The sequence below is a fragment of the Paramormyrops kingsleyae genome, chromosome 20 (genome assembly GCF_048594095.1).
Source record: "Paramormyrops kingsleyae isolate MSU_618 chromosome 20, PKINGS_0.4, whole genome shotgun sequence".
Classification (NCBI taxonomy): domain Eukaryota; kingdom Metazoa; phylum Chordata; class Actinopteri; order Osteoglossiformes; family Mormyridae; genus Paramormyrops; species Paramormyrops kingsleyae.
In genome coordinates this window covers 13803753-13830234 of record NC_132816.1, presented here as the reverse complement: position 1 = coordinate 13830234, position 26482 = coordinate 13803753, and the positions used below count along the sequence as shown (strand labels likewise).

Genomic DNA, 26482 nt, shown 5'->3' with positions numbered 1-26482 from the left:
GAAGTGGGGTTTGCCACTATTGCAGTGTTTCTCAAATCAGTCCTGGGGGAGCTCCAGACGGTCCATGTTTTTGCTCCTTCCCAACTGCCAGTGAATTGGGAGAGCAAAAACGTGGACCGGCTGCGGGTCCCCAAGAAGCACTGCACTACACTTAACCATGCATTTGCTAGGGCCCCCTGAGGATTGCATGTCAGGATGGCCACAAACAGTCACTACACTGTTTTGAGGAAATAAACTGACTCAGAATGTAAATGGAACTCTTCTTGTTCTTTGAACAAATATTTGTTTAGCTGACATCTGCACCTAATGATAAACAAAAATGGCTTCATATCTTGAAGAGTACTCGTTGGTACTCAAACTGTTATTCGCATGGGCCAGATTCAAACATTTTAGTAAGGCTTTACATTAACTGCACCTTTAAAATGCATTCATGGAACATTCATAAGCAGCATGTATTCCTTGACATCCTAACATGCCTAAACAGTTTTAATAGACATTGACAAACATGATGCGATTATACATTTATGTTTGTTATTAATATATAACATACATACGTGCTGCTTATGAAGGTTCTATGAAAGCATATGAATGTATTATAAAGGCATTGTGAAGATGCATTAATGTAAAGTGTTACCAACATTTCCAGGTCCTTGCACTTGCCAAACAAAACAAGCCAAGAGACCCAATTTAAACAACAAAAACAGCAGCTCAGTGTGAAGTCTGATGGGTACCAGATGTTTACTTGGCAGGAGGAGCAGAGGTTTAAGGAACAGGGGTCAACCTCACCAAATAGGACCGACTGAGGTATTACATAACTGTTTGTTCAGTAAAATGGGGCACGCCACTGCTCCAGCAGAGCTTATGAAACCCTGTCCCACAGCAATGCTCTATATAAGTCAAACTCCAGTGGTCAGATGCACAGCTCTTCACTGGAATTCTACAAAGTCCATTTTGTTTAGGTACTCTCCATCCTAGTGCAAAATTATCCTGCTTGCGTCATAGAACACTGCGGTCATTTTGAACTGATTTACTATTATGAAGAATGGGAGTGGAAAGTAGGGTTTGGCAAAGGAGACGGCATTTTAAAAGGCTGCGTTCAAAAGCTTGTCTTTATTTTCCAGATCTCTGGTGTTCAGGAGAACAAACATGCTAAGGATTTTAGCAGCCCTCTGTATCCTAGCAAGCTGCCGGACGCACGCTTGCCAGGTCGGAGAAATGCAGACAATGCAAGACTTCGACAGACATAGGGTGAGTAAATGAGGGAAATGATTCCTCCGTGTCTCAGCGTGAGGCACGGGAATAAATATGGCGCAAAGCCGCCGTTTGTCAAGGCCTTTAAATCACACCGCGGTTTTGTGGGTTAAGCGCAAGTTTTTCATTGCTATTTCAGTTTGCAGGAACATGGTATGCTGTGGCCAAGAAGGACCCGACTGGGCTTTTTCTACTAGATAATATCGTAGCCGAGTACAATGTTGAAGACGACAATAAGATGACCGCTACCGCTAAGGGCAGAGTCGTCATCTTTAAGTAATATTTTTGTATATATTACTTTGCCTCCTATCGCTTTTCACCGTAGATATCGTTTGATATCTCAATGCCCTTTTTGTTCCGGCTCCGTTTAGCAACTGGGAGCTCTGTGCCAACATGTTCGGAACGTTCGAGGACACGGCCGACCCCGCGAGGTTCAAGATGAAATATTGGGGAGCGGCTTCTCATCTTCAGTCTGGATGTAGGGCGAAACTGAATGAACAGAATTCTGTATTATTCCATTTCCATTGTTTTGCACTTCTGTACAAAGAGTTTTTGGTCCTTCCTTGACTTTAGTAATGTATTATTTGCCTGCACAGTGCTAATCTTAGAGGCCGATATGTGCGCGGTTCACCGGTATTGATCGTGCAAAGGTTTGTTTGTATTTACTACCTTCTGTCCTGTTGTCCGCTCGAAGATGACGACCACTGGATCGTTGACACGGATTACGACAACTATGCCATCCACTATGCCTGTCGTGAGGTGGATTACGACGGAACCTGCCTGGACAGCTACTCCTTTATCTTCTCTCGCCACCCCACGGGCTTGAGACCTGAGGACCAGCAGATTGTCACTCAGAAGAAGCAACACCTCTGCTTGCTTGGAAAATACAGACGCGTCGCCCATACCGGTGAGGGCCTAATTACCAGCTTCGCGGATCATGCTACCCAAAAAGGCAATACAAGTTAGATACTGATAGATAAAGTACTGAATATATTAACTAGGAATGCAGTTTAAAATGCTCTTAAACGGCACTGCAAGAATATTAAATTTGACATGGAATGATTTTAAAAACCTTTTCCAGCAATCCTGTGCACCCCCACCAGGATTACAAGATGGATGGATAATTTAGAATGAAACCGATATTTTTATTTTTCATTTCCAGGCTACTGCGATACATGATCAGCGACGTGGGCACGTTCCCAAGAACCCCCTTCATTACAAGCAGCCCTCCCCAATAACAAAGGGCTTAATGTGTTGCAAACGTCTATATCTTGCTCATGCTTCCGCCATTTTGACGGTTTAGCATGAAAATGGAATAAAACAAGGGGAATTCATTGACTAAAGGGTATTCATTGATACTTGAGAATGCCAGTCTCACATCTTTCAGAATTACCTGTCATATACCGTTTGCTGTGATAACTCAATTTCCTGTTTCAGTGGTTCGCTTATTAAAATTCAGGCTTCTCAATGCTCCAATAAATATAAGAAGCTGAGGTTTTCCTCTTCACTGCATCAATGGAGAATGGAGGACACGTTTGTACACTTCTCCCAAGTTTCCTCTATGGACACTTTATGCAGCAAAACAGCACCAGTATGAAAAAGACGTTACCCTGATTTTACAGTGAAGTTCAAGGGCATGAGATCTCAGATACCCTCCCCTCCCAGAGTCAAAACTAGATCATTCAATCACTTTGTGAATCAGTTGAACTGTGTAAGAGCAATGTTAGAAATTCCTCCCACAAGATGTGCCAGCTGTCTAGGACAGGAAACCCTTAGAACCACAGGTGACACACTAATCATACCTTCCCAGGCTAAAGACGCAGAAATACAGACGATCCCCACGTTACCATGGTCACGATACAATATTTTGACTTTATGATGGGTATGATTATTCAATGAATTACAAGATGCAGATTTCACTTTATTATAAAATAGGCTCTGTGTTAATGATTTTGTAGACTAAATCATTGTATCACTGCAAGCTAATGTAAGCATTCTAAGCATGTTTAAGGTAGGCTAGGATGTTTGTTAGGTCAGGTGTTTTGTACTATAAAACGCATTTTTACCTTACAAAAGTTTATCCGAAGATAACTCCATCATAACCAAGGAAGCGTCTGTACTCAAGGCATACAATAAGAACTACAACCGGAAATAGCTACAGATAAAAGGAAAGGAAATCTCTCTGTGATCAGACATTCAGCAGGTACACACAAAACGCTTTTAATAATCAAACCCGTTACTGTACCACCAAATCCCACCCTCCTATGCTTTTACAGTTGCAGATCGTAAACACACAGCTAAATTTAAATTCACACAAGACACAAATACTGATTATTTGTTCCTAACAATCCCAGTTCTTCCTGAAACATCTTTTTTAAAAATAAAAAAAAAAGTGTCAATGTCTTATAAAATACATGCATACTGTCAGTAAAACATTAACTGATTTAGCCTAAAGATATTTCTAAGGCATACCGTGTCTGTAAAACACACCAAAGCAGTCACCTTATCAAACCCCCTTGGTTACCTTAATTTTAAAGTTGCCTTTGAGCCAACACTTTCGTAACCTCAGCCGATACAGAAATCCTCTGCTTTAAATAGTCTAGTACGAGGATTTATTTGCAGAACCTAATTCGACATACAGATTTGGTTTGCAGAGTCAGGACTCCAGTCAGTTAAAGGTAGACCATAGGTCATCATTGGCAGAACATGACAACACCTTGGTTAGAAAATAAGCGTTAAAACTGGTCATTTTAAAAAGTCCAAAGTTATGAAAACTTGAATCATTCAAAGCAACATCAAATACGCCACTTCCTGAGACATGAGGAAGCAGGGTTAAACTGTCGACTGGACAGTTTATTGGAATGCAATCCTTAAATTAGCCTTTTATATATATATATATATATGGATTATTCCCATAAATTAAAAGATACACCTTTATATAAAATGTCATTCTTGGAAAGCTTTGCCTCAATAAATATAGCAAGGAGTGCTAACGAGCTCAACACTTACACCTCCCCACGAATAAGCACACGCGCCCCCTGAAACAGAAGGCCCCCACAGCAGTGCAAAGCGACGCTCGGCGTGCTAAATCGGGCAAGATGAAGACCTTCTAGGAAACACTTGAATAAACAGTAGTCAGCCACATCATAACGCCAATACAAAACATGCTTAAGAATAAAAGATTAAATAAAGGAAAACAGTGCCAGCTAATCACAGCGATCAGATTAAGTGAAGCAGTAGTCAATGTGCGCAAGCAGCTCGCGGTGGTGGCTGGTCGGATACTGCGCACGACACTTTGGACACTCGAGGAAACTCTCGTCCAGGAGGTTTGCAATCCTGGAGACGGATGAACGGGTCTGTGTCGCATCCTCCATGGAGAGCTTCTCGAACTCCAGGTCTGGAAAGTGGGAGCCCCCCTGCTGCTTTCGAGAGAGGAAAACGGGGGGGGGGGCATGTTACATTTTCAGAGAGACGTTCTCCGATCGGTCGGCTGCGTATCAACGGCCGTCGCTGCCCGGTACTCACGGCGGACTCCAGTCTCGATATCTGGTCCCTTGCTTTGCGAAGCTCCTTCAGCACCTTGTGCAGCTGTTTCTGTAAAGTCTGGCGGTCCAGCTTCTCGTTTTCAACATCCCTGGTAGACGCCTGGATCTAGAAACATACTTGATTATTCGGACCTGCTGTGGTAAGGATCCGTCACGTGAAGATTCACGCGTGTATAAAAAGCACAGATCCCCAACCACAGTGGCCCTTGGAAGCCGACTTGCCTATAAATCTGCAGAGCCCAGTTCTCTAAATTTCAGCAGCCCCCCAGCAGACGTGTCAGATTCTCCCAGTTTACCTGCTGCTCCAACAATGCGATCCTTTTCTGCTCCTCGTGCTGGCTGAGGAGAGATTTCTGAAGCACGTTCACCTGGCGACACAAAGAACTTCAGTGCTTCCGCAGACACACTTCACAGTTACAAGCAACACGGTAAGAGGTCCGTCTGAAGTTCGAAAAGGCGGTCAAGCTCCTTGCTGTGCCCTCTTCGCCATTAAACCCCAAAACCAAAACAAAGCCACGCATGAGGATGCCTGCAGAATAAGTGGGATTTGCTCTCAGGTGGGACAACAGTGCAGATCTCTTCAAATCTGGACCTCGATTCCAAAATCCAGGCCTTGTTTTCCGTTCTCCCAGGCAGTTAGTTTAATAATGATTCTGATTGGCCAAAGAGGCTTTACATCCAGCTCACAGGTAAAGGAAGGCTGGGAAATCAGCAGTGCTCGGCCCTTGAGTATCATGATTCGAACAGCCCTGCTATAGTGTGGTTAAGCTGAAATGCTTGCAGTCCCTTGAGGTAAACATCTCCCCCATTAAACCCTAGTATACCTGACAGATCAGCCCCAAAGACCTTTGCTTCTCCTCTTCCAGTCTGGCCCGCACGTTCTCCAGCTCGGCCTTCAGCGTGTCCGCTCTCTGCTCGGCACGCTGCCGGGCCTCATCGGCGCCCCCCTGGGCACGGGCACGCTCCGCATGGAGCTGCTCCGCTGTCTCGGCTGCCTCCCTCCTCTTGTCCTCCAGCCTTGCCCTCAGGTTGGCCAGCTCCCCCTGTGCCTGGACCACCTGCTCCTTCTGGGCCTCTACATCTTTTTTGGCCGTCAGCAGAAGCTTGTCATAGTATTCCTGCTTTTGGGCCAGCTTGACGTCTGGAAAATACATGGGGGGGGGGGGGGGGGGTGGGGGGGGGACGACGACACCACCAACACTTATGTATCTAAAAACCGCAAAAAGTAAACAGGCTTATTTTCAGTGATTCTATATTACGCTACTCCTGATGGCACTTCTGGAAAACAAAACATTCAAGGAAAACTATTCTACACACACAGACATGTGCTTTTAGTTTGTTCTAAACATAAATATAGTACTGTATTAAGCTGTAAAAGTGGATTTGTAGCTTTTTAATAGGAATTATTAAAACGTAGGGAAAAGTGATTTCAGCATAAATTGCAGCCAGATTCCAAAGTGCGCTTAATTCTCCGCATGTTGCCGTGCCTTTTCTTTACCTCCTGAATCGCCCTCTTTGTTTTGCTCCTGGAGTGTATGGTTGGCTTGCTTTAACTGCTGCTCAAGCTCAAACGCTCTGGCCAGCACCGCCTTGACGTAGGTCTCTCGCTGCTGGTCGTAAACCAGCCACTGCTGGTTCTTCTCCAGGGCCTTCCAAACAAAACGGGACGCAACATCCGATGATGCAGTGAGGGTGAGTAACAGCACGCTGTTCACTTACACACAGACTCACAAAGTCTGATTGTTCTATGCAGGAAAACAACATGCACTGGAAAAGAACATACATCCCTCAGGTGCTCCTGGACGACCGCCACGTCACTGGAAACAACCTGCCCTTCGGCACTGGAGCACTGCAATTTAAATGAAAGGTAAAACATTCAAAGCCAGATGTGCCACCATTTCCCTAAACCAGCTGAAAACATTATAATATTATATGAGCACAAAGAAATATCCTTTAGAACTATTGTTTCAGACACAAAACATGACTTTAAAATTAAAAAAGGTACGGCTGAAATGGCCGAGTGATAATTTTATTTCATTACAACACAAAATCAGAATGCCTTAAATGTTGAAAAATGGCTCTCAGTTTAATATATTGAAAGTACTTAAACATGGTTGGGAAAAATTTAGTGCGATATTAAAGAACAAAATGGCGCCCCCTGATGGAAATACAAAAAATAAAAAATAAATTCTACCCCCACCCAAAGGGAAATTCTGCCATCTAGTGTACAATTATCTAAATTACGAATAACAGACATTCTTGTAGTATCCCCTCACAAATGATGCTCATGTCCAACTCCAGACACAGATGCTTAGTTTACTGCATGAGAGAAACACTGATGAGATGATACCTGTGAGCCCAGGTCCCCGTTAGCTGCCGCCGCGCTTTCGAGTTGCTGACACCTGGCATGAACCGCAATCCACTTGTTCTTCAGGTTTTCCGTCTCCTCAGAAAGACCCTGGTACAGTTTCTCCCACTTCTCCGCTTCCCGGCTCTTCTGTTCCAGCTGAGCCCGCACGGAGGCTTCGGCCGCGCGGCCGGCGGCAGGTGGCTGCTGCCTCAGCGAGGCCACCTCCTGCTCTTTGGCCAGGAGCTGCGTCATATTCTGCTGCTGCAGTGTCTCAAGTGACAGAATCCTCTTCAAGAACGATAAAAAGAAAACGAGCTCCAAAAACGATAGAATATCCCATGGAGTCATTTAGCTACGGCAGTAGTCAGCACTCAACGCCATCTTTCATTAAAAAAAAAAAAGTGATTCAGTGATTCATCAACACACCCAAGCTGACACTATTTGTAAATGTGAAACACTTTTCTCTTTACTACTCGTATTCTCTTATACTTCTCAGAAAGCTCATTTATTCTGAGGTTCACGTCCCACTGAGAGTGCAGGAGCACCTCCACTGAAAGAGCTAAGGTTGGATTGTCAAGGGAACCAACCAGGGTGATAAATACAAACTTGAACTTGAGGGGGGAAACATCCACAAGAAGCAACTATAGAATTACAACCTGCCGTATAAAATATGGCATCTCAAAAAAAAAAAGGCAATTAGTTACACGAAGTAAAGCAGTAAAAGTAAAAAGAGCGTCACATTCACAAATAGTGTCCGTTTGGGTGTGTCGATGAACCACTGAATCACTTTTTTAATGAAATAACGTTACATATGTAGCAGACTGGAACAGTCTCCAGTCCAGCAGTAAGTCCTGCTCTTCTATTGATGAGTTTAAAATCTAAAGACCCACATTTTTTCCTGTTGCTAATTGTTTTACATTTCCTAAATTTGTTACTTTTTATTTCTTGTATATGTTTTTATGTCATTTATTGACATTTCACTATATTATTTTTTATTTATTTTTACTATGTATGTAGCATTTCTTAATTCTAAACTCAAAAGCACTCTGGGTCAACTCCTGTTGTTTTTAAAAGTGTTATACAGATAAATGACTGGACCGCAAAGCATGTATGCGGCAAAATACATCGATTTGACGGTAATCATGACAATATATTCAGTGGGATGCAACTGGCGTGCTTATTGGTTCAGAAAGTGGATTACCTCTAAAAGCTTGCTCTTCTCCGAATCTGTTAGCTTTCCATTTCGGTTAGAAAGTTCATCTATGGTTCTTTTCAGGTGCGCATTTTCCTTCCTTAGTTTATCAAGTTCCATCTCAGACTTAGAGCCACCCAGTTTCATTCCCAGCTTACTGACAATGGAGTCCTTTGCCTGTTTAGACGCCATCATCGGAGTGATTCCTGCAAAAATACATCTGTCGTCAATGGGGAAAAAATACATGAAACATGTATCTGCTTTAATTCTGAGCCATCTGGTTGTTTAGCAACCTGTGCATCAGAAAATAAAAGGATGCTGAACGTTTGACTCGTAACGGGAACGTGCTGTACAGTACATACTTCTTTCTCTCTCGTCGCCGTACTTAAAATAAAACTAAAAAATGAAGTCTTCGACTAACACGTTGAATTCAACTAAGGACAAACAATAATAATAAAGAAATTAAGGGAAACGGTGTAAATGATAAATATTACGTACGAAATGGCACGAAGCGAAACGAAACCAACATTGCCTGCAACCCGCACACTTTCTGACACTCCCCATCTGCCAGACCATGAGTAAGTTAGTTTTTGACAACCAACGACAACTTTTAATAAAATCAGTTTGTGCGTTAAACGTTTTGTTTGTAAACATTGCATAGTGTACTACAACAGCTGCAAAATTAATTTACTAACTATTCAGCGAGACAAACATGCAGTCGCCCCTTCCGGGAAAAGAAATTCTACTCGTTAACCGGATAACAATTTGGCCCATGTTACAGGAATTTAACCACAATAAATTAGTTAAACAGCTAAATAGCACAGTACATAAAACGGTGACACTTACCAGCACACTATGTTTTAAAAGAAACCACAGCGTAGCATGTAAGGCTAGCACTACGTATATTAAACACCCGTATACCCGCACAGAAGACAGAAGTTTGAATACAGCGCGTCTGCGTCATTTCCGCATACGTCCGCGTGGAGGGCGCTCTGATTGGCGAACCTCGGGCGTATACAACCTCCGCATGCAACGTGCAGACTGAAGGCAAAGCGATATGATCTTCTATGCCATGTGTTTTTTTTTTTTTGAAAGATGATTATGATGGAAGAATTCCATAGCTCTGGGTTTAAGTATCGCGTGTGCTGCTTCAGGAGCTACATGGCATCTGGAATATTTATGTTAAGCTGTTAATTGTTTTTAACAATTGTTTACACATTTTTTAAAACTAGGCTAATTTTCTCAAATCTCTACACACAGACCTCACTAACACTTCAAAAAGACCAAAACAATCTCACAACTCTTGCAATCAGAACTATGTAACTCAGTCCCAAAATGGTATTTTTGTACCAAAATTATATACACATGCACCATATGTATATACCTTTCAAAGAACTAACAACACACTGATAGGTTCAATTGAAAACACCACTGTCTTTATTAGTGCCTTTTCAGTGTTACTTTGTGAAAAAATGTTATGGTAATACTCCTCAGCTCTTCTGGGCCTTCTCTCACCACTATATTTTGTGATGTGTCTGGAAATGTGATGATATTGGCAGTATATGGACCCATGGGGGTGCACGGTGGTGGAGGACATCATTCTGGGTTAAGGTCAGCTGTTCTGTAACTGGTGACATGATCTGATTAGGTACAATATGTGGCACTCTCTCCAGCTTCCCTCGTCATCAACCCATGGCTGATAACATGGCCCACAATAATACCTGATTTCATCAGAAATTAAACATCTTTATCTTCTTCCCCTTTGTTCTTTTCATCATCCCCTTTCTCTCAATCTTCCTCTAACTGAACAGACGAGCTTACCTGTGGTCTGTACTATGAAGCGGGGTTACTGGCTTATCGGGGTAACTTGTCGGATTTAAGGTAGTCTGGGCAAAATGTAAGTGAACGAATATGAAGTCCATTTAAACTGTGGTACCTTAAATCCGACAAGTTCCCTCGATAAGCCAGTAGCACCGCTTGGTAGTACAGGCCACTGATTCATTAGTGTTCAATTAACCTGTTTGAGTGCTTTCACACATGTGGCATGACTGTTTCCCATATTTACATATTTATGCTGGTTTGAATGACAGCAGTCTCCAATTGACCAGAGAGATTTTATGGTAGCACAAACACATAGTAGTAACTTAGTAGTACTAGTAACTTAGATGATACATCACAATTCATTAGTGATTAACCAGCATGAGATCAGTATTTCACTTGTTATTCATTACGTGTTCCTTCAGAAGTTCACAAAGATGCATTGAACAGCTATAGTAACAATTATAGTAATTACATGTGATAAAAGACGTACCAAGATTCATTAATCATCAACACGACATCACTATGTAACTAATACTTGCTTTGTGGTTAATTAATAAAGAATTAATAGCATAATATTACATAAAGAATGAAATTACATTTATTTTGCTACAGCATCCCATCTCCGGTCTGGGTCATAGCCGCTCAGCCCTGCTCCTGGAGAGCTACCACTCCACAGAGCTTAGGTGCAGCCCTAATTTAACACACCTGATACAGATAATCAGGCAATTCAGCAGCGCCGAAGTATTACACCCAGCTTAGCTTCAACGTAGCTAAATGAACTGACCCATGGCCTCTTTTCCTTATCCGACTGGTATGTGAGCAAATTTGATTCTTGATGTTTCCACCTGGGGAATTGTGTGCTAACTGGGTTCGAGCTGTGATTATTTGAATTAATAATATCTAATGGCAGTGCTTTCTAAATGAGCACAAGGTGCAGCCGGTGATATATGAAAGGATTTGTGTATAGAGTTTCTCGCAGAAAATTTCAACGATTCTGAATCATGCATGAAAACAGGTGAATAGTGTTTATAGTTTTGGGAAGAGGTTCTGTCTTTCGATAGACTGCGTCATAGTTTTGGGTCCAGTTAGTGTGCAAGTGATCGAGGGAAACACTGGAATTAAGTTCAACGTCTGGGTTTCCTTGTTCACCAGCATACCGCTAGGTGGGGCTAGAGTGCCTTCAAAGCCTTCATTACAAAAGTAAGAATTCTGCCAATGAATTTAACAAAGGTGGTGTAGATTGTGGTATCCAGGATGGTTAAGAGAAGCATTCGCCAACTTAAAACGAAATATTAATTCAGCTTATGCGGAGTTTAACATTCTCCACTGCAAGTTAAAAACCAAAAGGATATTGTTTTTCCATAGTCACAATATCTGAATATCTTTTCTTTTTATTGAGGGTAATAAGCGCACACTGGTACAGGTACGGACAATAGCCAATCCTACAGAAATCCCCACCCACGTCTCATTTCCATGAGGTACATAACAGCAGTGTTTCTTATTACTCACCATCTCTGGCTGCAAATGATGTGGCTGCGGGGACACGTCCTGCAACCCTACTGCCAGATCCTCCGTTAGACCATAAAACTTGTCAGAAGTTCCATTCCACAATGTTACGCGTTATTGTGGAGTCTGCTAAAGGGCTTCCAAAAAAGAAACTTGGAAATCCGGACCCCATAACTACAATTGTTTTTAGAGGTGGGTTTGAATGATCGAATCTTTCTTTATAAATGCCTCTTTCTCTCCGAATACACTTAATATATTTAGGATCTACTCGGTGTACAACTTCTGTCGACTAACCGTTAAATTAAAACTAATAGTTAGTGATGAATGTGTCTGTTGTTTTTTTTTTTTGTCGCTTGAATAAGTGCGGTTTTAACTTTGTGGTTTTCTACATATTTTGAGCGTTTCTTGGAAAAATACGTTACGAGTAACAGTATCACTCGGGGAGGTGTTGTAGACTTTACTCTTAAAAGTTACTATTTTAAAAAAAGAATTATTTGTAGAATATGATGGGGGTAATCTTCAGACTTTTTTTTTTTCTGAATACGATGACTCCAATCGATTGCATGGCGAACGGTGTTTTATACAGTGTTTTATCATTCATCCAGGATTTTTGGTTTAAAACAATGTTGATTTAGGGTAGGGACATTAAATAAAACGATGTAACAATTAAGATATATCAAAGTATATGAGTACTGCTTACAATGATTTCTTTAGGTTATATTAAGCAGAATCGTTATAAGTGAAGTATGCCAATAATGCACAATAGCATTTTATTAATTACTGGACGTTAAAGATCGTTTTAACGCATATATACTTCCAAAATGTATAATTAATGGGGAATGCACATGTTCTTGCCTCGGTTTCCACTGTATCCCCTGTCTAGAATCTAGGTGTTGGCTCTGGTTAGTTTACACTGTGCCGCTTTGGGTGTGTAGTCAGGAAATGGGAATTGGGAACTCAGCCTACATGCTTGGCACGATGTCATGGCATCATTAGTCATTGCCAGTTCCTGAATGATATAATCTTGCATTTGATAGGCCAGATCCATACAAAATGATAATGTAAATACTTGTCGCTGCATAAAAAGTGTGCAGCATGTCTTGGAGCACATAAATATTCCTATATCAAAACTGCCTTTTTATTTTTAGATGAGAAGAAAAAGACCAAATCTATCAACAGTGAAGTAAATCCAGTCTGGAATGAAGTAAGTCTAATTAATATACCAGCAGAATATAAAAAATTTTGACTTATTTGGGTAAATTGACTTTTCGACTGAACTGACGTCATATGTGTGTCAAATATTCACAGTGGATGCACAATTAAATATACATTTTATTGTATCTAAGGCTGATAAATGTAAAGTCTCTTTTTTTGCAGAGGTTAAGCACACAATTCTGCAGCATGAACTATGTTGTGTTTAATTGCCTTCTGAAAAATAAGCTAATTATTCAAGGAGTATTTTTGTTGGTCTTTACTCAGTCATGTGAGTAAAGGCACTGAAAAATGACACAACCTTTCCTTTTGTAGGCTCTTGAATTTGACTTGAAAGGTTCAGCACTAGATTCATCATCCTTTGTAGATGTGATTGTGAAAGACTACGAGACAATTGGGAAAGACAGGTATGAATCTTTTGAAGTGTTCTACCCTTGTACAGTTCCTCGAGTGGAAAACTTGAGGGAAAGGACTGCAGTTTTTCCGAATTGCTAAAACGCTAAACCCCTTTCCCTGCATCAAATTCTCAGTGGGCTGAATCGGTTTATCAGTTCAGTCACACTTTTTTTTTTTTTTTTTGCTGAAGTTTGAACACATTGTCAGTCACAAATTTATATGGCATGTTTTGCAGTGTAATGCAAAATGGTAAACATGGGCTGTGGAAGGTAAACACAACCGGCATAGTGTAGCTGTCATCCAAATGCAAAGACTCAAAATTGTTCGCACATGTTTCTAAACGTGTGAAGAAGCCAATGAGAAACTGGAACAGAGAACACATGCTGGATGAGAGCGCAAATGCCATAGGCGAGTTGAATTTTGATATGTCTAAGTATGGATGGGTGACAACAGTGGATTCTTACCCTGCTGCTTAGCAAGGGAGAACATTGGCTGTGGTGTAGACAAAGTTCTGTCCTGATCCAACCATTATTTGATGAACAAGACAATCAATTTTCTCTGTCCGCTGGATCTATGTCTCAAAAAAACAAAAAATATGGAAACTTAGGCCATTTTTTAAACTGAAAGCTTGAGAATCACTTGATCACGATGGAGTTTCTTTAACTTGGTTGTGCCGTTTTTCCTCTTGCTCTTCCCGTTTGTTCCAGCAGCTCAGACTGGCCAAAGAATTGTAGTCGTTACTGGAACAAAACAGAAAATGACTCAAGAATGCAGCATTGTGGAAAAAGGCACTTGCACATGTGTAACTCTAGTCTGAGTTAATTATGAACACAATAGAGTGGCAGAGCTGCTTTCGAGAGCCGTAAAAGCATCACTGGATTATGTTGTTCCTGGTGTGTCACACCTCACACCCTGTGGCTGCGTCGGAACATGTCTAGTTATGTGCAGGCAGCAGTCATATCGTCTAAAGCAGCATTAGTTGCTTTTTACAACAAAAAAAAAAACACACCGTTGTCTTTTAAAATTGAATGGAACTTGAAGGATTTTTTCCCACACTTCCAGTAACAGTTTCTGTTAGCTTTTGTTTATTATTATGAAAAAAAATATTTTCACATTTTCTGTTTTGTGTCTCATTCCCAACTCTCTCCATCTTTCTTATTCAGCACAGCAGGGTTCCCCAGATCCAGTCCTGGAGGGCCAGTCTGCTTCACAGTTTGTAGATTTCCCTGCTCAGACGCACCTTAGTCAGCTCACCAGCTAATTGCCAGGTTTAGTAGGTGGCTGAGCAGGGAAATCTGCAAACTGCGTCACAGACTGCCCCTCCAGGACCGGAATTGGGGAGAACCCCACAGTACTGGGTCAGACTGAGTATACAATGTATCCAGGGAAGCAGGGGCCACAAGACAGGGAGCGTCCTGGCAAGATGCCAGTCACAGAAAAATAAATATGGAGTGGTTACATTTTTGACCCATATTAAATATGGTCCCAGGAATGTTGGTACTTGAAGGATCATGCTTTTCCTGTGAACAGGGTCGTAGTTAGAGATAAATGGAGAGGGGAGCTGAGTCTATACTAGGGGGGGCTAGTGGCAAGCTATTCATGACTTAAGCCAATAAATACACATTTATTTGGAGGGGGGGCTGAAGCCCACCTAAAATAGGCCTAATGACAGTCCTGGCTGTGAAGCCTGCAGCATGCACTCGTACAGTAGCAGAAGCAGTACTGACTTAGTTGCTATATAATCTAGTATATATTGACCATACAGTTTTCACTATGTGAGCAAAACGTTGCAACTGAATGCAGTAGAAATGATCATTCGCAAAGTGCCTAGTTGATTCAGCATTATTGTGTGGACTTTTTTTTTTTTTTCTCTCTCCCTTTTTTAAACTGGTTGCACAGCACTAATGTTTGACTAGATTGGATAAAATCTATATACTATTTATAGTTGCAGCCAAATTCTGTGCAGCGTTTTAAGTAGGCCCCGCCTCACGCCAACTCATAAGATGAGTTTTTCCCATGTTATTCCTGGTTTTAATTATTATTTTCTTTAAAGTGGAAATGAGACACATGGTTTCAATCAAACAATGACGTACTCTGGGATTCCAAGCCTGAGTGGTTAAACTGTGGAAACGCATCCGTCTTCATTCATTTGCCGTTTTTGTAAGATAATTTTCTATGCAGATAGCAGCTGTTATTTTTAGCTTTCCTCTGGGGAATGGTAGAATGACTTTTCCAGCTGTTTTGAAATGCCACGTTACACGACTGCGATGAAGGTAGCGTCAGATCGGAGCAGCACAGAGGCATGATGACATCTGGGGGTGGAGATCGGCTGCTGAGTCACACAGGCACATTTTCTTATAGAACTCTTTGTGTTTCGTAACCTAGCAACAAAGGAAGGCAAACGCTTCACTCACTTCTATTGTAACTCCACTGCGTAGCTCCTTTGCTTATATTTGTTAATTTTCAATAATAATCAAAATGGTAGGTCAAGTACTAATCACTTTTACGTTGAAAAGAATAGGCCACTTTTACAAAGGTCTGACTAATCTTAGCGATAATGGCCAAAAGTGTTAATTGTCTTTAAGTCTCCCCCACAGTGTGAACGGGCACTGGAAAGCTCTTTGACTCATGTGGTTTGCACGATATCACATGTAGCATGACCTCTCTTTGCTGTGGCAACTGGCTCTGGTGTTTAGAGGAAAAACTTAATGGATTGTTTTACTTCCCCAAACATTATGCCATATAAGGCAGCTGGATTACAGGCTGCTGGAGATTCATATTCTTGTTTGATTAGCCAATGTACCCTAGTCCTGTCCTCCCTGTTATTGAAATAAAGCAATTGAGGGTTGCTGCAGGGAGACCGGAGCGATGGGAAATCATTGTTCGGCATGTCTTTAGATCTTCATTGTAACAAGTAAATAAATATTTCTGTCCAATTACACATAATGTGTCTGCTGGGGTACAATTAAAGGAGCACGGGGTGAACAACATGGTGGGATTCTCTCCAAAACAAACATAGAGGACATTCCTAACACTTTGTGTACAGATTAGCAGGCAGAATATTTTTCCTTGGCTGAAACAGCAACAGTGCCATGGGGAGAGAGTTTATAAAACCTCTCGCCACATCCTGCGATCTCAAGAGTTTTAGGAAACTCTTTACAAAGGGGAAAACGGAAAGGGCAAACTTGCTACAAGCAAAATACTGAGACTAAAACACGGATTAATATATTTGTCTAAATATATCACTGATTTGAATGAAGCATACATGAAATACAGTTGTGAAAAAGAGAGTACACTGTCAGTTCTGTGGTTTTATCTATCAGGACATCTGGTCCTTGGCATGTTTTATAATTGGGTAAATACAACCTCAGATGAACAACGCATGACATGTTACACTGTGTCATTATTTATGTAACAAAAACTAAGACAAACTGCAGAAGCAGCGTGTGAAATCAAATACACCCGTACTGCTTACATAGGAATTCAGAGGGTAAATAGCCAGGTGTTACTAATCAAATGCCCCTGATTAATTGATCGTCAGCGTGTTTGACCACCTCTATAAAAGCAGAAGATTTGGCAGTGTCCTGGTCTTCAGGTGTGTGTTAACACAATGCCAAGGAGGAAAGACAATGAACCATGATCTTAGAAAAGCAATTGCTGCTGCCCATCGATCTGGGAAGGGTTATAGGGCCATTTCAAAACAATTTGAAGTCCATCATTCTACAGTGAGAATGTCACAAGTGGAAGACGTTCAAGAACGTTGTTAATCTTCCCAGGAGTGGACGTCCCAGCAAATTCACCTCTAGGTTAGACCGTGCAGTGCTCAGAGAAACTGCAAAGATATACCCTAGGAGCTACATCTCAGACTCTACAGGCCTCAGTTTGCATCTTAGATGTTAAAGTTCATGACGGTACAATGAGAGAATGGCTTGTGTGGAAGGGTTGTCAGGAGAAAGCATCTTCTCTCTAAAAAGAACGTGGCAGCGTGGCTTTAGTTTGCAAAGTTGCATCTGAACAAACTACAAGAGTTCTGGAATGATGCCCTTTGGACAGACTAGACCAAAGCGGAAGTGTGGGGTTATAATGCACTGTCACATTTGGCAAAAACCAAGCGTAGCATATCAGCACAAACACCTCATACCAGCAGTCAGACATGGTGGTGCAGGGGTGATGATTTCGGCTTGTTTTGCAGCCATAGGACCTGAGCGTCTTGTAGTTATTGACTTGACCATGAACTCAAATGTGAGGCCATCTAGCACCTAAAGCTTGGCTGAAATTGGGTCTTGCAACAAGATGACGAGCTCAAGCACATCAGCAAATCTACAATAGAATGGCCGAAAAAGAAAGGATCGAGGTGCTACAATAGCCAAACCAGACCATAACCCGATTGAAATACTGTGGTGGGACATTGAGAGAGCTGTGCATAAACAAATGCCTGCAAACCTCAATGAAATGAAGCAACATTGTAAAGAAGAGTCAGCCAAAATTCCTCCACAGTAATGTGAGAGACTGATAACGTCATACCGAAAAAATGATTACTTCAAGGTATTGCTGCTAAAGATGGTTCTTCAAGCTATTGTATCATGGGGTGTACTCCGATTTTCACGCATGGCTTCTCCATTTTGGCTTCATTTTTGTTATAATGACTTGGTGGAATATCTTGTATTGTTTTACACCTGAGTTTAGATTTACATTATTTTATAACCTGGTAAGGACCAGAATTTTTTTTTTTTTCTTCTGATCTGTAAAACCGTAGAAGTGAGGGAAGGTGTACTTTCTTTTTCCCGTGACTGTAAGATTCCTGAGAGGTCCAATGAAGTTTTTAGAAGAAAAAGGAGAATCCATATAGATTTATATTGCATTTATTTAGCTACATTCCAACATAATACTGTAATTAACATGATTTTTTTTTTATGTTAAAACAGGGTGCACTTGTAGAGCAAGGCAAGCTATCCTGTGATCTACATACAGTGGATTAAGAAGTTATTAAACTAGGAACGGCAGTTTCTTCATGTTATTTACATTATACATACTTCAGGATTTGGTGGACTATGCTTCAACACTATTTGGCACTTGGCATAATGTGTCATTGTGTCATTTCTATATGGGATTGCACACACACACACACACACACACACACACACACATATATAGACACAGACACACAATGTTTTTGCCCTGTTCTGTAGGTAAGTGGTTAAACTTGCCTTACAGATAATCCCTGAGTCAGACTGGGAGTGCCATGCTCAGGATCATAGCTTTGCACTGTTTTAATCGATGAATAAGGTAGCATACCATTGGGGAAAAAAAAACACATTAACAAGGAATTACAAGATGACTGAGCAACACTGAGTTACAGATTTTGTTTCTCCCCGTAGTTGTACATATGCAGGGAGTTGTGAATGAGAACATTCAAACACCCTAAATCCATTGGGGGAATGCAAGGGTCAACAGCTTTTTGTGCCACACCCGTCCATGATTACAGGTAATTGAACCTGCTCTGAGCTGATGGTATTTCGAGCCCAACCTTATTTAAGCAGAGCAGTGTGCAATTCTTACTGCTCAGTTGTCACCAGTGTGCTTAGAGCACAGGGCTCAGTTGGCTCTCAGTCAGAGGTTTGTTTTGTGGGGCTAGATGGAGTCGGTCCGTTTCCTTTCTGCTTATCAGGTGCCAGCAGGTACTGGCTTAGTACTTTTGGGTTGTTTAGGGTCGTGGTTCTTGCTGACCGGCATCCTGTTTTGGGTTTCTGGTTAGCTGGGTTCTGGTTTTAGGGTTCATGGGCCCAAGTAGCTGGCATTTTGCAGCTGGTGCGCTGTGCCACTGGCTTCCAATGTGTGTGTTGTGGTTTATGAGTACTTGGCCTGGTTCTTGGTCTGGGTTCTTCATTCCTCTGCTTTTGAGTCTACCTTCTGGCTTACCATCTTGGAGCCATCCGTCCAGTCAGCAGCGACGGTGTTTGGACTGTTGGTCTCGGGCCAGAAGACCTGGCGTGATGGATGGCTAGATGGTTCAGGTGGATGTGTTTTGTCTATAAAAGTCAACAAAAGGTTTTCACTAGTTGACGCGGAGTCAGTCAAGACACTGTGACCCACAACTTAAAAGTAACACAGATTAAAATGTATGAATGTTATAAACAGATTTTGAGATGGATGAAATTAGTTTTTCCAGCTGCACACTGCAATTACGTCCCCTGACTTGTGCCTTGTGCTTCTTGGGATGGTGAGACTGTACTGCGGAAACAGATATGAGAAACCTGATGGATGCTCCGAGATGCACCGATCCGATATTCAGATCTATATCTGCACTGATCCACATCTATTAGACAGATCTGATATCGGCCATATGTGAGTGATCCATGTCCAATACTTATTTAGTTTTTGGCAGTCTGTAAAAAGACTGGATCAATCACACATCAGTTCCTTCCCATTTTAGATGTGATTTTTTGAGCATTCAGGCTGAACACTGCCACTCAGTTTTTTGCCACTCAGCGGGTGTGAGCGCAGTTACTTCCACCTGCTATGATGTCATACGCATACCCTTCGCAGTAGGAGGAGAGTAAGAACAGCAGATAAGGTGACGATCCTAAATAACTTTACGCTTGAAACAGCCAGTAGCACAGTGATTTGCAACCTTTTGTAAATCCTTTGAGGTGGAATTTACTAGAAAAGGGCGCTAAAAGTGCACACCATTGTGTGAGACGGCGCAAATAATATGAAAAAAGCAGTGGAGTCGCTGGCTTTGGCTGTTTTGTGATACAGGAGGGGCTGCTAACGCAACGAAGTGCAAGTAACGCTGTTTCCAGTGGGAGAAAAATTGTGGGGCATTTTACGCATTTGCCACTTGCGTATCCTCACTTGGAAGAGATTCCAGTTGAACTGTAAATGCCTCAAAAATGAATAAAACAAGATGTGCAAATGAGGTGGAACAGCACGTTATGTATGCTTCTTGTAGCCTAATTCACTTTTTATCGTTTATATATATTTTAAACTAGTAAATACAAAGTATAAATATTTATATATACATTTACTGTATTCAAATATTAAAGTAAAAAGAGCTCTTGTACCGGAATATCTATTAGTATTGGCATTTGTGTATTGGAATCAGATTGGAACTGAAAAAATGTGGATCAACCCATCCTTAATTTTCAGATAGATTAGAACATGACGCCCTGAGTTTTTCCCCTGTAATACGGCATCCTTTGAATGATCAGTGTAAGAATCGGAGGCGTTTAGCCCCCTGGCTGAGTGGGTCCCAGGACGACAACTTCTCCTTAAGTGTCAGTAAATATCTAGTCCTTTGGAAATAAGAAGGCAGGCAATGCCGTCATTTACAGAGAAGCCGTGAAGAGGCTTCGCAGATGTAAGTTACTGAGAGCCACCAACACAGACCGCATTATATTAACACGGCAGCAATCTAGAAGGCACGACAATGGCTTTATTTCTCAGCCGACTGGTCAGCTGAGGACTGCAGAGGGCAGTGAGAACTGCTCAGGCCATCGCTAGGACACATCTGCCCTCATTTAAGGAATTTTTTACGACACGCTGTAGCACAGACAGGCTATTGTTAAAGGCTCTATTCACCAAGTCAAATTTCTCCCTCCACCTTTCCGGCACAGATGCATCAACTCTCAAACCGTAAGGTGCCAGAATGTTTGTCTGTCAGCCGTTAACCTATGCAACAGATACTGATTATATGAAGTACAAGGAAAACTTAAATGAATTGCTGGTTATTTGCACGCTGTGTTTATCATCACTGTTCTTACTGGATGACTCTATGGGTTAAGACGCTTTGTGATTGGAAGGTTGCTGGTTCAAATTCCCTACCTGCAGAGTGATTTCACAGTTGTTTTGGACCAACATATCTGCTAAATACATAAAACGTTTGTTTGGTGTTAATGTCTGCAGTACTTTTCATGCTGTACATTGTCTAATTTTTATAGAACTTTCGTTTCATTTTTCATGTAATTTCATAGATGCTGCCATTTAATGTTTTATCTTTTAACCCCGTGGGACGCATGTGAACCTGAAAGCTTGAAGGAAACTGTATTGTTATACAAATGTATTAAAATGACTGACTAACGCTTACACCCTCGGAAAGTATAACCAATCCTGTTCATGTAACACCGACAAACGAAAGTATAAAAGTAAGAGTGTTCAAGACTTCAAGACTTTTTATTGTCATTGTACAGTTGCCTGGACAACGAAATTAGCTGGCAAGACCACAAAGATGCAAGAAAGTGTCAGTACAAGATATAAGAACAATATAAAAACACAGTATAGACACATTTATCTATTCCTTAATGCACTTTTATCTTACTTCATTCAGCTTTTCATAGCTTACGGAAATGGGTTTTCTCTGACAAATATATGCAGTTGTTGGTCATCAAGCTTATTGTAATGTAGTACAGAGGAAATGTGATGCTCGAACAATGTAACCCCTCAGAAATTTTATGCTTTCCAGTCACATTTAAAAAGTGATGTTTATATCCAAACTTCGTATGAGGTTGACATGAAGTTCAGTTACAATAAATTGAGTCGACGCATTTCCGTAGTTGCAGGTGGCTAGTTGTACAGGAATCAGCATTTTTCTCTGGCCAAACAGGACAGATACAGTAGATGCACCCTTTTTTCACACGTTAGCCATTTTCAGGGAAGGAGAACTGAGGGATGCTTCAAAGTCTTTAGGAAATTGGTTGGCCAGCGCAAAATCTGCTATGGAGACATAATTATGGTTCTTTGTGTTCCCACCGGCCAAACTGTCAACAAAAAAAAAATCTAAAAATACCCAATCCTTAGGTATTCCATGCTGTGTATTCAGAATAGCAGTTTTTACAATTAAATATGAACATAATGAACATTTAAATACTGTATACGTTCCCGGGCAAAAAAACATAGGCCTAAGCTTAATGTCGTGCATTTTAGGTCTGGCCCATTGTTTTTGCCCGGAGATTATATATTCAAATGTGAGCTGAAAGCCGAGTTCTTCCTTGTTCAACAGGAAGGGCCTTTTAAACAGGGTGATTTGTGGTTTGATGCAAAGTTTAGCTGCTGCAATGTTTAGGTGTGGCTCTGTCAAGCAAGCTTTGTGTCAACATTGCTGTTCACATAGGTTAAAAAGAACACGTAGGACACACACACGCAAAACTCCTTGCCGGAGTTGTCGTCATTGCCATTTAGAGAATGCTACGTCGATGCTAATTGCTAATGATCGCGTACTGTCCGTGTGCTGTTTATTACCGATAGCTTTCGCTTTCTCGTATTCAAATAGTGTGTTTGGCTTTGAGCATCAGGAGTCTGCACTTGTGTCCAGAGGTTTGTCGGTTTGAATCATACATTTCTGGCTGCTAAGCAAGGCCCTTAATTCCAGGTGAGGCTTCAGGAACATCAGAAGAACGGCTGACTCTGTGCACTTACCTGTATGTGTGTGACTCATAGCAGATTAAGATGGGATATGTACGAATCCGTCTGTAGCTGTACTTTTATGCTTCTGCAAACGGCCAGTCAAGTATCAGTTTAAAAAAAATAAATAAAAAAAGTGGGTAAATGCATTCAGACTTGAATGTGAATGAGAGCCGAAGGTGTGGCTCTGCTCACAGCTGCCTGAGTGATGTTTGGAATTGAGGGAGCAAGTTCTGATCTGCAGCTCCGTGGACACCAACATTCCCCGAGTTGCGTTCCAGGTGCCTCATAAAAGCGACTTGTCTTTCATAGCTGAATGCTTACTTATCCTGTCAGTTCTACACGTACCCTGTTTTATTTTTTGCTACATTTCTGTGAGACTGTATGGCCATGGCGTTGACCTCAGTTCTAGGCCCTGACCTGTATAAACGCGTAGATGACGGATAGACCTAGGTTTGAAATTTTGCCAGGACCTGGCAACCCTGAAGAGTAAACAGCTTAATAAGTTGGTCACTTGTTTATTCTGGGAGGTAGCTTGCCTGCAGCCACTGAACTAGTGCAGCCAGGGAATGGTGAACCTTCCTCGGGCATGAGTTCCTGCTCATCCTACTTACAAACATCCTGAGATGCCTTTAACCACGAAGAAGTTCTGGGGTTGTTCACACAAGTAGGATCAGTTGGTATCAAAGTAGTTTCAGCCGCCCTGGTGTTTACTCTTTATGTTTGATGAAAGGAGTGGCTTTTCAGACTTAAAAGGCACAAACATGGCATGCAGACATATGTAGTCTCCCAAATTTCTACACAGGTGATATTGGGTAATGTGTGCTGAGCATAACTCAATGATTGTGTAACTTTCTAGCAGTATGTTCTAATTGTGAAATATTCCACTTTCCATATTAACCACCCACTTCTTCATGGTATAGTCTCATATTTTAAACTGGTGTTGGTTCCTGTTTTTACCTATGATGTAATTGGAATTTTAAATTTATACAATTTGGAAAAAATGTACTTTTTTAATATTTTTTTTTTCTTCATTTTAATTAAAGTCTGTTCTAACTTGAAATGTCTTAGATCTAGGTTTCCTGTTATCTGGTCCTGTCATACTCGTGATGCTCAATAGTTTGGAGGCAAACGGCAAATCTAGTTAATTTTACGGTTCCTCTCGCACAGCATTGACATAAATCGCATGTTTTGTTCATAACTGTATTGTAGGTCGATTGGCTCAGCCAAAATCGCACTGAAAGATCTGGCAACTGGTCAAGCCAAGTCTCTCCCATCAAGAAATGTGGTACTTGTCAATGAAAAAAATCAGGATATTGGGGTAAGCACAACTTATGATTTCTCCATACTGATGTACAACTCCTACACTCAGGCTTTTTGATGAGAGGAAAAAGCTATAATCTACTGCCTGGGAGAAATCTAGTTTAACTGGCCCTGCAGTGGAAATTGTTAAATTGTCTGCACCACCTTTTGGATAGGAGTGGCAGTGACACTGTTAATAGTACTTAAAACTATTTATTTACATATAGGCACATTGTAATAAAAAGAAATAGCATGCATTTTATAATAATTCTGTAACATACTGGAAATAAAGATAAATGTAGGAAGTACCATTTTAGGTATATGGTTGATTGAGCACGTTTTTATTCTTCAGGGTACCATCAATTTAGTAATCGGGTACGAGCCACCAGCTAACGCCCCCCCTAATCCGAATGAGATGCAAGTCGGTGGCGATGTCGCTGCAGGTGGTAGGTGAAACAGTCAATGGCTTTGGAGGTGCATGGATACCCTGGCAAGTTCAGGGGGCCACTTCAGGGACACTTGAATACGGGAAATTACACCCAGAATTTGGTGGAGGGGCCCATGGTGACATGTTCCTAAATTGGGTACCTTAATCTCTTTGATTTCTTGATTTTTGAATTCCCTGGTTTCCCGTGATTTTGATTTCTCAAAGGACGGTTGTCGAGATTTAAAGCATCAGTTAATGTAATTTAATTGTATCTCTTAAGCAATTTCCAAATGATCTTCATTTGTAACAATTCATGTAGACTTTATATGCAGCATGTTTTGTTTTCCTGCATTTTTTTTATACATATCAGCGTGTGTTACTCTAAAACCTGCTCGCCCACTTCTTACATCACTGAATTCAATGCCTAAATTGGTTTGGCTTTGTAATCTGATTGAATGGTTTAGTGGTGGCAACTATTCAATAATAAAACATGAATTTTTGAATGAACACTTTTAACTTGCTGAATAGTGTCACCCTCATCAGGTCTGCAGCTAATGAAAATTAACACAGAACCATAAATCAGTCTTGCGTTAACCTAGTTATCCCTTTCATTGACGTGTTTACTTCAGCCTGTTGTTGCAGGACGTTTAACTATCCTAATGACACCAGGACATGTGAACACACCTCATTTGTTTCGGAAATCCTCCACACCTCCAATTTTTAAATGTTAAGAGCTACCTTTAGAAGCCTAAGCTTCATGTCAATGGAACTTCACCATATGGATTACAGCAGTGTCATGATATATAATGGGAAATGGAAAACAAGTTCACAGGAATCTTCTTTGTCTGAAAGAACTGTTTTCATGCTTAGTCATTTAATATGGAGGGAGATGAAGTGGATGAGATTTTAGGCCGGTCCCATGACTGGCAAAGAGCATTTTATTACCGTTGCAACTTTCTGTGGTTTTTAGCTTTGACTGCACTTTGGAAATGGTGCCCGACGTCCTTTGGATTCTTTCCTTCAGGTGGAGATGGAGGCGATGGGGGAGATGAGAGCAATACAGATGGGGTACAGGTGACGTCTCCCGGGGGAGACCCCTCTCCTGGCCAGCCTGGGATATCACCCCAGAAGATCATGACTAGGGCCAGGAATAGACATCGACCTTTGTCCAACAAACCTCAGGACTTTCAGGTATATCATCCAGATTTTCCAATACCAGAATATAAAATGTTTACACTATGCAGTCCATTCATGTATATTAGTAAGGAACTAACTCTCTGTCTCGGAATCCCTTAGATTCGTGCCCGAATTATTGAGTGTCGTCAATTGCCTGGAAACAACGTAAAACCAGTTGTTAAGGTGTATGTCTGTGGACAGACACACAGAACAAGAATCAAAAAAGGAAATAATCCTTTTTATGATGAGGTAAAGAACATTTTATCTTTGCATTACAGATTATGAATACTTCTAAATGTTTCTATTCTTGAGATCTACGTTTTGAATAAATGACTCACTTGGAAACTTCAATTTGCATTCACTGAACTCTGAGCCAATGACATTGAAATCAAGCTTTTACAGTTTTTTTTTTTTTGTTTGTTTTTTTTTTTTTTGACAGATTTTCTTTTACAATGTCAACATGCTTCCCTCAGAACTGTTTGATGAGCATATCAGCATTCGGGTAAATCAACTTCTTCATATTTTTCTTAATCCAAGCACTGGTGCATAGGGAGAGTTTAATATCTGTGAAAGTGACGGGGTAAGAAATACATAATGGCAATGGATAAACCAAGTAATGCAGCAGGTCCAGCTGCACTTTTCTGGCATAGTCAAGCTTGATTGATATACATAGAATACCCCATAGATGTACAATAATGAGATTTCGGTTCATGTCCACTATTGTCAATATTTTATACTCTAATCTTTACTTTCCTTTCCTATACAGGTGTATGACTCTTCCTCATTGAGGGCTGACAGTCTCATTGGTGAATTTAAGGTAATTGATTCATTGATTCATTCTGCCATTGGCTGTGAAGATGATCACATCAAGAATGGGTCAGATAAGTAATGGGTGATATCTCGGT

At 41.1% G+C, this 26482-nt stretch overlaps 3 protein-coding genes across 13 annotated transcripts in view; 2 read left to right on the top strand and 1 right to left on the bottom strand.

Moving 5' to 3' along the window:
* The first annotated feature begins 831 nt into the window (after positions 1–831).
* On the top strand, positions 832–2744 carry rbp4 (retinol binding protein 4, plasma). The gene is made up of 6 exons (XM_023842347.2): positions 832–959; positions 1122–1248; positions 1391–1527; positions 1623–1729; positions 1946–2158; positions 2414–2744. The coding sequence occupies exons 1-6, from the start codon at positions 832–834 to the stop codon at positions 2428–2430; spliced, it is 729 nt and encodes a 242-aa protein (XP_023698115.1). The 3' UTR covers positions 2431–2744.
* A 702-nt stretch (positions 2745–3446) lies between these two features.
* Positions 3447–11801, bottom strand: cep55l (centrosomal protein 55 like). Of its 5 annotated transcripts, none has more exons than XM_023842346.2 (9): positions 11669–11801; positions 8348–8544; positions 7147–7461; positions 6580–6645; positions 6295–6445; positions 5621–5937; positions 5093–5164; positions 4777–4902; positions 3447–4673 (listed from the first exon to the last, which is right to left on the bottom strand). In XM_023842346.2, the coding sequence occupies exons 2-9, from the start codon at positions 8531–8533 to the stop codon at positions 4476–4478; spliced, it is 1431 nt and encodes a 476-aa protein (XP_023698114.2). In that variant the 5' UTR covers positions 8534–8544; positions 11669–11801; the 3' UTR covers positions 3447–4475. The 5 variants fall into 5 exon arrangements, with proteins under 5 accessions (XP_023698114.2, XP_023698113.2, XP_023698109.2 ...); XM_023842345.2 differs by lacking the exon at positions 11669–11801 and adding an exon at positions 9185–9324; XM_023842341.2 differs by lacking the exon at positions 11669–11801 and adding an exon at positions 8837–8919.
* Positions 11725–26482, top strand: part of myofl (myoferlin like) — a 36999-nt gene continuing 22241 nt past the window's right edge. For all 7 annotated transcript variants that reach the window (XM_072703825.1, XM_072703824.1, XM_072703823.1 and 4 more), the window contains exons 1-9: positions 11725–11857; positions 12814–12869; positions 13193–13284; positions 23885–23993; positions 24327–24420; positions 25426–25592; positions 25698–25826; positions 26017–26079; positions 26344–26394. In XM_072703825.1, coding sequence (XP_072559926.1) covers positions 11770–11857; positions 12814–12869; positions 13193–13284; positions 23885–23993; positions 24327–24420; positions 25426–25592; positions 25698–25826; positions 26017–26079; positions 26344–26394 — 849 coding nt within the window. In that variant the 5' untranslated portion in view covers positions 11725–11769. The remainder of the gene's footprint in view (positions 11858–12813; positions 12870–13192; positions 13285–23884; positions 23994–24326; positions 24421–25425; positions 25593–25697; positions 25827–26016; positions 26080–26343; positions 26395–26482) is intronic.